The 10,673-nt window shown below is 49.5% G+C and overlaps 1 protein-coding gene across 1 annotated transcript; it reads left to right on the top strand.

Moving 5' to 3' along the window:
• The first annotated feature begins 950 nt into the window (after positions 1–950).
• PSMA5 (proteasome 20S subunit alpha 5) lies at positions 951–7,912 on the top strand. Its single transcript, XM_010175655.2, has 6 exons — positions 951–1,022; positions 1,760–1,867; positions 1,973–2,031; positions 2,936–3,038; positions 4,584–4,670; positions 7,626–7,912. Exons 1-6 carry the CDS (start codon positions 963–965, stop codon positions 7,701–7,703), a joined length of 495 nt encoding a protein of 164 aa, XP_010173957.2. The 5' UTR covers positions 951–962; the 3' UTR covers positions 7,704–7,912.
• The last annotated feature ends 2,761 nt before the right edge of the window (positions 7,913–10,673 follow it).

Below are 10,673 nucleotides of genomic sequence, written 5' to 3'. Positions count from 1 at the left end.
ACTCAGCACACTTGTGCTCCAGACCCTTCCTATATTATATTATATATAAGAAGTCTGTCCCCTGGGAGTTTCAGAAGCTGCATTTCAGGGCTCACTTTCCCTGCCAGCAGCTCTGTTGAGCCGAGCGGGAACGCTCATCCCTCCCAGTGAACACCAGGTCCTGCTCACTGGTTTTCCAGGCTGCAGTCCAGCAGGACATAGTTACAGGAGCAGGAAGAGGCAGCTGTAGCACTCCCCCCCCTCTGCCCCCATCTCAATGACCTCCCTCATGAAAGCTCATCCCAAATTTAGATCTGGGAGGGCAGGGAATTGCTGCAAAAGGTTTGAGTGGAGGCCAGTTTCTCTGGGAGCACCAATGTCAGCCTGTGCCCCTGCTCACAGCAGCCTCCTGCGCTGTGAGGGGACCCGAGATGGGCTCATTACCAAATATGTCGCCTTGAAAAGCAGGAGACCCCCAAAATACCCGTGTTGCTGATGACATGGGTCATGGAAGGAACTCTTGGAAGAGTCTAATTTCCTCCTGCCTTGTGCTGGTGATACAGCCCCTCTTTTCCTGGAGCAGGATCTGTGTTGGAGGCTCCTGCTGTGTCCTCCCCAGTTATGGTTTAGCTTTAGCCAGCCCTCCCCATGGAGGGGATGAATGAATTCCCCTCCCAAGCAGGTTGTGTTTCCATCATTTAACTTCTCTTGAAAGGCCTCAAACGTGGCTCCTTTCACCAGTTCAGATTTGGGGTGAGTGGGAGAACTCAGAGCTGTACCTGCCCCTCAGCTGAGTGTCCATCCTCACTCTGGAGCAAATCCCTTTTGATCCCATCCTCCTTCCTCTCCAGCGAGCTGCTGGGTGCTCCCTGCCCTGCAGCCTTTGGTGTTTCTGTCCAATATTTTGTGGGCTCTGGGATTGTGCATTGCAAAGAATCAGTGAAATGACTCGTGGTTTCCCTCTCTTGATTCCAGGGTGTGCCATGAGTGGCTTAATAGCTGATGCCAAGACTTTAATTGATAAAGCAAGAGTGGAGACTCAGGTAAGACGTGACATTGCTCTTCTTAAAAGAGCAGCACTGGTCTTGAGGGAAGTCTCTGGCACAGGAAGATTGTGGAGCAAAGGAGCTGGTGGGGGGTGGGAGGCTGGTGGGGGGTGTGTAGTTTCCCTCACAGGGTTTTTACAGGACACACAGGTGGAGTCTCCCTGGAATTTTCTCCTTGTTTGGTGGGAATCTGCCAGCAGGTTCTCCAGTGGGCTCTCAGCCCTGGCAGGTGTGCTCAGGTGAATGTGTGACACCGTGTGTCTGACTTTGTTTGGGCAAAAGGCTGGTTATATTGGTTATATTTTTGACCCTTTAAATGTCCTCGATGCCTCAGGTACTCAGAGGTCCCAGGTACAAATCTCCACACTGCAGTAAAGACTTTGTCCTGCATGTCAGCACTCCTCCTGCCCCCGGAGAACCAGATAACCCCATCACTTCAGAAACAGATACTGGGATCAATGGCTCTGGCCTTGCATTTTCCCTGTTGGTATCCCAGGGTTTCTGGGGGATCCCTGCACGACCTTCCCAGCTTGTTCTGTGCTCCCCACTCTTCCTGGTGCTTCCCTCTTCCATTTGAACAGTCTGTACCCCACGTGCCTGGAGGTGCTGGAGGGAGTTGTCTTTGTGGCTGTGCAGGGCATCACTCCATCCTGCCAGGTGACTGATCCAGGATTGTTGTATTTTGAGAAGGAGGTGATAAAAATGAATCTCTTTATTTTATTTTTATCCTGCAGAATCACTGGTTCACTTACAACGAAACCATGACAGTGGAGAGCGTGACACAGGCCGTGTCCAACCTGGCACTGCAGTTTGGGGAGGAGGATGCAGACCCAGGGGCGATGGTGAGGAGCTGGGGGGGGATTGGGGGGTTTCTGGGGAGGTGCTGTCAGCTCCCCTGGCACTTTCCCCCCGGCCTCACTTAACCTGTTGGCTCTTTTCTGTCCCAGTCTCGTCCGTTTGGTGTCGCGCTGCTTTTTGGAGGAGTTGATGAGAAGGGACCTCAGCTGTAAGTTTGATTCTCTTAATCCAAATCAGCTCTGGGAAGAGACAAAACCTCTACTGGAACTTGGCAGGACATTTTAATTCTTTCATTCTGGGATTTTTTTTTTTTACTTAAGCCAAACACTTGGAGTTTATCCCATGATGTACCTGATGTGTTTGTTAATGCTTTGAAACCCTTCCTTTCAAAGCACAGTTTGCTGGGGTAGAAGACAACACCTGAATCTTTGCTTTTGAACTGTGGTTTCCTGAGCAGGAGGGAGGTGTTAAAGCTCTCCTCAGCCTGGGTTTATTCTTATTTTTTTTCTACAGGACTAGCAGAGCCACTGGTAACATAATATGTGGAGCCTGCTGTAACATTCCTTGGGGAGGTGGTGGAGTGCTTGTAACCTGAACTCATGTGCTTCAAACACTCAGCCTCTGCTGGAGATGGGAACAGCTCAGCAGAGCCAGCCCAGTAAAGTTTCCCTTCCAAGAGCAATAATGGAAACTTGGTTTTATTAAAAAATAAAAAGATAAGGGGGGGGGAATAGAAAGGAAAATGATTCTGCTCTGAGTGTGGAGGGCGGTGTCAGGAGTGGGCAGCTCTCCTAGCTTAGCAGCCCAGCGTGGCTCTGCAGGTGACTTTCTGGCACTTATCAGACCTTGGTCTGCTCCTCTGCATGCCAGGAGGAGAGACCTGCTGCTGCCCTGATCACAGCAGTGCCCCGAGGCTGCTGGGTGCAAGGGAGGAGGCTGGAGCTCTGCCCTGCCTCGGCAGACGAGCTGTCGCTCTTGAGGAGCCCTTGTTCTTCCCCAGCTCCTGTGCAGGGAGCTCTGGAGAGGGATCTGGGTCTGATGGGAGAGCCCCTGGGGTGCTGTGGGGTGGGATGGGGTGAGGTGACTGTTCACTGTCACACGTGTTCCCACAGGTTTCACATGGACCCGTCGGGAACGTTTGTTCAGTGCGATGCCAGAGCCATCGGCTCCGCCTCGGAAGGTGCACAGAGCTCTCTGCAAGAGGTTTACCACAAGGTAAAAGACTGGATTGGGGGTGATGTTTCACGAGGTACCTCACAACCTCCAAGGATCCCCCAGTTCCCTTCCTGATGAGTGATTCATAAGACTCTTCTTGCGCCGTAGAGGAGGTGCTGCGTGAGCTGCTCAGGGTGGGACTTGGTCCTTGGCAGTTGATCCCCTGATTAGATGTCAGTGCTGAGGATCTCTACGAGGAGGAGTACTACAACCAGCAGCTTCCCACTGGGCTGAGGTGGTTTCATGGAACATGAGACATGTCTGAGATGCTGGTCTCTGCCTTTAGCGGGGGTGATAATTAACACCATGTCAGGAACTACTCTATAAATAAAAGATCTGCTCTATGAACACTGCTGGTCAGCATCAGGGCTCAGGATGGATGCAGCCTGAATCATAGAATGGTTTGGATTGGAAGGGACCTTAAAGCTCATCCAGTCCCAACCCCCCTGCCAGCAGCAGGGACACCTTCCACTAGACCAGGTTGCTCAAAGCCTCATCCAGCCTGGCCGAGAACACTTCCAGGGAGGAGCAGCCACAGCTTCCTTGGGCAACCTGTTCCAGTGTCTGACCACCCTCACAGTGAAGAACTTCTTCCTAATATCTCATCTAAACCTCCCCTCTTTCAGCTTAAACCCATTTCCCCTTGTTTTGTCACTAACTGCCCTTAGGAAAAGTCCTTCCCCAGCTTTCTTGCGTGAGGAGCAAGCGGCTTCATTTCAGCAGATCCCTTAAGCCAGGGAAGTTCATGGCTTTTCCACTGCAAATGCTGGTCCTGTTTGATATCAAATAGAAACTGTCTTCCCCCCCACAAGGAGGGAGCTGCCCACCTCGTGTGATAAGAAATCAGACACTGTCACGAAAAGCACAGTTGCTGGTGTTGATTACTGTGAAGGTTTCCAGCCTAAAACTCAAAAACCTAATATAAAGGTTCCCTTTATATATTTTATACTTTATATAATTTATAATATATAAATTATATAAAGTATAATTTTGCTCCCTAGCAAAATTTCCCAAGTTTTGAGCCCTGTGGCTTGTTCTCCATCATCCAAGTGCAGAGTTACTGCAGACACAGCTATGGTCACTCTTTGGATGTTGCCCAACCCTCTGGCTCTTAATTCCCTCCTCACACAACCATTTCTGTGATAAAAGCACCAAGGCCAAGAGGAGAGTCTGGCTTTTCAGAGCTCCCACTGGGGTTTGTTGAGGAGGGGGTGGAATTATTACTTGATAGACAGTAACTGGTGAAGGGCAACAGACCCCCGTGCCCGACGCTGACAGTAAAGGATTATGTGCCCAGATTAACAGTTCTTAAACTTTTTACCAAGTTCCACAGAAGCAGAAAGTCACCATCCTCACGATTGTCACTGAACACTGAGCTTTGATCTCTTGTTGATGCTGTTAGATAACTTGATAAGCTTTTAAATTTGCTGCCAGTGACAGCTTAAAGGATTTGAGGGGAGCGGGAGGGAGGGAGAGCGGCGCGGTCCCAGGGGGATCCCACACGTGGTGGCTTGAGTGCAATTAACCAGTGGTTTGTTTTTACAGTCAATGACACTGAAAGAAGCCATCAAATCTTCCCTGGTCATCTTGAAACAAGTGATGGAGGAGAAACTGAATGCCACCAACATTGAGGTAACCACCAGCACTCCCTGACTGTGGCTTGTGGAGCAGAGGTCTGTGCTGCCTCTGGTCTTTGCTTCCGTGGTGTAAATCCTGTGGGTGAGCCTCTCCGTAGTCTCTTGCATTTTAAAGATCCAGGTGAGAAAGCTGCTCGCTTGCTGTCTGGAGAGAAGGGTTGTTTCTGCTTCTAGAGCAAGGAATGAGTTGGTGGAGCAGTTCAGAGCTTCCCAAGCCAAGGGTTGCCTGGCTGCAGATGTTCTTCTGACTTGAACCAGCGCGTTGTAGCGTGTCGTGTGTGGCACACTGGAAAGGTTGGAGCTCTCTTTTGATTTCTGGAGGTGTGCAGCCTGGCCCCTTTGCCTCTCTGATCCACTGGTGCTGGTGGAAATGATTCTTGTGGGGCTCCCTGGATGTGGGGCTGGAGCCCCCCGCTGACCTTCCACGGATTGAGTCAGCCAGCAGGATCCTGTCGTGCCAGCCAGATCGCTTTTTCTTCCCCTGGCTTTAGCCATTCTTTTTTTCCCTGGTACTTGTAATATTAGAAGGAATGAAAATTATACAGCTTCTGGACTTGCTATATTCAGTCTTGAGTCAGGGCCAAAAATCTGCTGGACAGGAGAACCACCCAGGAACGAATCTGCTCCTCTAACCTCCAGCTTTTGCCCGTGAGTGGCCACGCTCACAGAGCTCCCCTCGCCCCGAGCATGCAGTGCTCTTGGAGATCCCCACAAACCTAGTGGTACCTGTCCCCTTAAACCCTCCTTCTGAGACTTGTAATGCTCCTTGTTAGGCAGCAAAGGTAAAAACCCTTCCAGTTTGCTGGTGATAATGGATAGATGATGAGCAAGGCTGGAGTATAGAGTTTGCTTCTATTTCTGGCGGGTTATGAGACACTAGACCTTTTCAAATCATGTCATTCCCACTCCTGAGCTGCTCTCCTCCTGTTCCTTTCCCTTGAGCACTAGGAACCTGGTTCCTAAACAACCTAAAAGTGTGCACCCCAGTATTTTTTAATTAATTACTGCTGCTGAGGAACCTTCCTGACACAATTAACCAGCTTCCTTTGGGGGAGGAAAGGGCCAATAACACACTGGAAACTTAGCTGCTTTGTCTGGAAAGCTGAAATCTGCTTCTCAGATCCACTCCCAACCTGCACTGATCAGTTCTCTCTTGATCAGCTTCAATTCTCTCCTGGAAGATCCACAGTACAGTGCAGAGATCTGGAGGCAGAGGGACGTGTACAGTATCCTTATGTCCCTGTTTAACAGGGCTTAACTGTGCTTGGCAAAGCCCTGGACGTGCTGAGGAATCCTATCAGGGTTAAGTATGAGAATAATGTGCTGAGGATTAAAAAGGTTTCTATTGACTCAAGTCACTCTTCTTGGCTGAAAAACCTTCTACCTGAAGGAGCTGCTTTGCTTTTTATCCATGTCAGAACTATGTGGTGCTCTGGTTTATTTACTCCGGCCACTCCCTGCTCTTGTGTGCTGGCATTTTCCATCTGGCAGCAAGGAGAAAGGGTGAAGCTTGGTCAGGGAAGAGTTAAATCTGTTGAAGGCACAAAGGTCAGGAGCCTTAAACAATGTTAGGCTTTTAAATTAATTACTTCCCTGTGAAGCCTGGAAGGGAAGAGTTGAGGAAAGCTTTTGTTTGTAGGGAGGAGGTGTGGCCCAGGTTTGAGGAGATGGAAAAGCAGAGCAGCTGGTGTCTCTGGATGATTGTTTTGGGTTTCAGGGTGTGTATGTGTGTGTTTTGAGTCTTCTTGGGTCTAGTGTCAGGCCAGTGCCCATGCAGGTGATTTGAGGGGCCCTAAAATGGCACCTGTGAGTGTGTCTGACTTGTTTTGAGAATGCCAGATAAAACCTGGGCTGTCAGGGCTCTCAAGCTGAATATTTGGGACATTCCTCCTTGAAAAAGTCTTATGGGCTACACCAAAAACATGTCCCACCACCTCATGGTGTTTTATGGGTGACCTTGCAAGCAGAGAAGCCTCGGGAAGAGCTCAGGGATTTGTCAGCACCCTCTGTAGCTTTCCTGCAACTTATTGCAACCAAATGCTTTGATCTCTCAAGAATAAAGATGTGTGTGCCCAGTGCCAGGAGCGCCTGTGAGCCACGTCTGGAGCATCCCAGCTACCTCCTGCAGCTTTCTGGCCTTGCCCATCCACACCAGCTGTCTGTATCTCGGGCTCTCATGCCCTGAGCAAGGTGCAAATGAAAGTCCTGCTTACATTCCTCTTCCAGTCTTGTTGTTCTTCAAGTATCTCCTGTTCTGCTGCTCGTCCCCTTGAAACGTCTCAGCTGTCTGCTGCTTTCCTCTGCTCCTGGCAAAGGGGCAGAGCAGAGTGTGTTGTCCCCCAGCTTTGTCCCTTGGGTTTTTCCTCGGGGGAGATCTCTTTGGTGTGCTTGTACAAAGCACCAGGCAGCTGCAGGGTGCACTGTGGTTTGTTTATTGTCAGTGTTTGTATCAAAATGCAGGCTTGCCCCCCTGCCTCAGTTTCCCAAAGCTTAACCCTCAGTCCCCTCGTGAGTGTTTTGCTCTCTTGCTTCTCATAAGGCACATAACAGGCTGGGATTTGTACCCTGGGGTGGTTACTGGAGGCACTTCTGAGGGCCACACTGAACTGCAGCAAGAACCACCCCTCTCTGAGGAGTGTTTGAGGAAGGACTTGTATTACCAGGGTCTCTTTTCCCCAGTAAGCCCAAGCAGAGCCTGCCTGTTCCCAACAGACATTCCCTGCTGCTGCTACTGTGAGGAGACTGAGTCAATTAAAAGCTATTTCTGCTGCTGGCAGCTATTTTAGGGAATCAAAGAGCACGTTAGGGGGTGGAATGATCTTGCTGGGCTGGCAGATCAGGGAGCCCAGAAGGAACAGCTGCTCCTCTGCTGCTCAGCTCTCTGTTCCCTGCCCCTCTGCTGTCACTTCACATACACACACATTTAACCCCTTGGCTCCTTCTCTTTCAGCTTGCCACAGTGGAGCCTGGGATGAAGTTCCACATGTACACAAAAGAGGAGCTTGAAGAGGTCATCAAGGATATTTGAAAAGGAGAGAGACTCCCTCCAAGGCTCATTCCCCCCACCCCAGTCAAAGTGAACTGACTCCCAGTTCCTTCCAGTACCTGTGATTTTATTTTCCAGCAGCATCTGTTAATTGCTCTTCTTTAGAAGGCTCTTAAGGTTTTTTTACAGTTTCTGTACATAACTGATCTCTGCAATAAGAGGAAATGAGAATAAATCATTTTGTTACTCTATCCCGAGTTCATCATCGTGGAGATCTGAGGGGGGGGGAGGGAATGGGACTGTTTAGAGCTGAAATAGGGGGCAGATGAGGGGAACATCTGCTGAAATGCAGGGTGAAGCTGCCAGGCTTGTACAGTGCCACTGTCCTCGCTGCTGTGACAGTCACAAGTCTCCCTCTCGTGGTGATCTGGGTTTAATTTCAGACAAGTCTTGAAAAACATTGGATTTTGGATTTCCTCGTACCCGTTTGTTGTGTTCTCTCTCTCTCTCCCCCTCTCTCCTCTCTTTTTCTCCAGCAGTTTTTGTTTGTAATTATTTCCCTGAGGCTCTGACTCCTTCCCAGGGTACAAATCCATCACCAGGCTGGTGGGGTTTCTATTTCTGTCCAGTGAGAGCCTGGAAACACCCGTAACCGCTGTGACAGACCCGAGCCCACCGCGTGGGAGCAGATCTGAGGCTAACGTGACAGCCCCTTACCTGTTCAGTTGTGCAGGTACCACTTAATTGTGAGAATAATCTCATTTTTGATCAGCAAACCTCTGCTCATCCACTTCACAGGGCTTGTTGCTTTAATTTCTCCTTCTTGTCACTTTATTTTTCCTTGTTGCTTTAATTTCTCCCTCTTTCCTTGTTCCTTTAGTTTTTCCTCCTTGTTCCTTTTATTTTTCCTCCTTGTTCCTTTTATTTTTCCTCCTTGTTCCTTTTATTTTTCCTCCTTGTTCCTTTTATTTTTCCTCCTTGTTCCTTTTATTTTTCCTCCTTGTTCCTTTTATTTTTCCTCCTTGTTCCTTTTATTTTTCCTCCTTGTTCCTTTTATTTTTCCTCCTTGTTCCTTTTATTTTTCCTCCTTGTTCCTTTTATTTTTCCTCCTTGTTCCTTTTATTTTTCCTCCTTGTTCCTTTTATTTTTCCTCCTTGTTCCTTTCATTTCTCCCTCCTTGTTCCTTTCATTTCTCCCTCCTTGTTCCTTTCATTTCTCCCTCCTTGTCGCTTTATTTCTCCTCCTCCAGCTGACATCTCAAACCCTCATCCTTAAAACAACATCTGAGAATTGAAGATCAATCTGATAAGGGAATAAGCTGAGATTAGCAAATTATTTTCCCCCCAAACCATGCCTGTGTGGTCTGTGCAGTGTCAGGGGCTGGTGCTCGCTGGCTGCCACCCCCCCAGCGCTGCCAGGCGCCGAGGGCTGCTCAGCTCTGTCCTGTTCTGAGAAATTACAATTTCACCCTCAACAAAACAACGTTTGCTGGGGAAGAGACAGACGTGGCCTCTGCTGCTGCTGCTGCTGGGAGGGGATTCCTGACCATTTCCAGGGTTGGATTTGACTGAAATGAATAATTTTCCTCTTGGTTCAGCGCTAGAGATTGTCTGCTGGATTCCAGCGGGTGTTTCACCCCTTGGCAAAGCCCAACACGCAGCAAATTGATGCCAGGAAGGGAAAATACCCATCCTGTTAGTTATTTCTTCCTCTCTTGCTGTTGCCAGACAGATGCAGGAAGGGAAGGCAGGTCTTGTATGGCTGGAAGATCATAGAATCATAGAATGGTTTGGGTTGGAAGGGACCTTAAAGCTCATCCAGTCCCAACCCCCCTGCCAGCAGCAGGGACACCTTCCACTAGACCAGGTTGCTCAAAGCCTCATCCAGCCTGGCCTTCAACACTTCCAGGGAGGAGCAGCCACAGCTTCTCTGGCCAACCTGGGACACTGTCTCACCACCCTCACAGTGAAGAACTTCTTCTCATTTAAACCTCCCCTCTTTCAGCTTAAACCCATTTCCCCTTGTTTTGTCATTAACTGCCCTTATGAAAAGTCCCCCCCCAGCCTTCCTGGAGCCCCTTCAGGTACTGGGAGGCCGCTATAAGATCTCCCTGGAGCCTTCTCTTCTCCAGGCTGAACAGCCCCAACTCTCTCAGCCTGTCCTCACAGCAGAGGTGCAATCCTTGGAGAACCTCAGTTTTCAGAATGGCCTCTCAGGACAGTTCTCCTGTGAGTTTCCCCTTTTTTTTTTGCATAACAGTGTAAAGGAAATTAGATTGTGGGTGATGCCTGAGGTCGTGGTGCAGGTTGAATACAACACCTGTACCTGCAGGTGGAAGAGCAAACATAACAAATAATTAAGTTGATGGACTTTTTACCCTTTGGGGAGACCTTCCTTGTAGCCTAAATGTGGGGAAACAAGTGTGATTTATTTTGGGTCTGCCCTGTGCAGCCTTTGGAATGTCATTCCTGTTTCTCATCCCAGTAATTAATTAGAGGGTGGCTCTGGATTGGGAGCTCACCTATCCTGAATCTCCAGGATGAGATCCAGGGCACTGCCCTGAGCTTCACTCTCATAAACCAACCCTGGCAAGTGAAACCAGGGCGGCTATCAGCTGTTGTGTGCGTGGAAAATACAAACACCCTTCATCCTTAATGTGCTTTGAAGCTTTAGATCCTCTCAAAGCTCCGTCCTGTTCCCTTCTCCTTTGGGAAGGAGACCCCAGAGCGGTCCCAGCTGCTGTCACCCACCCTGTCCCATGAAGAACCCTGCTGTTGCTGGTGGGAATTCTCCTCCAGGGTTTGTTTGTGTCCTAAAGAAACACAAAAAGCTGATTCTTCCCCGCAGTGGCACTCAGCAGCAAAGGGTTCTTTATGCCCTGCCCTCATCACATGGGGCTGGGCTGGTGGCGGCGTCACATGAGAGCTCCTCGGCAAGTGAAAATCGAGGCTTTGTGCTCCTTATCTGAGCCGGTTTGGCGAGGGGAGAGGCTGGGGCTCCGGCCAGACAGAC

Source organism: Antrostomus carolinensis, unplaced genomic scaffold (assembly GCF_000700745.2).
Source record: "Antrostomus carolinensis isolate BGI_N321 unplaced genomic scaffold, ASM70074v2 scaffold48069, whole genome shotgun sequence".
In the NCBI taxonomy this organism is placed as follows: domain Eukaryota; kingdom Metazoa; phylum Chordata; class Aves; order Caprimulgiformes; family Caprimulgidae; genus Antrostomus; species Antrostomus carolinensis.
This window is presented reverse-complemented; position numbering and strand designations above follow the sequence as displayed.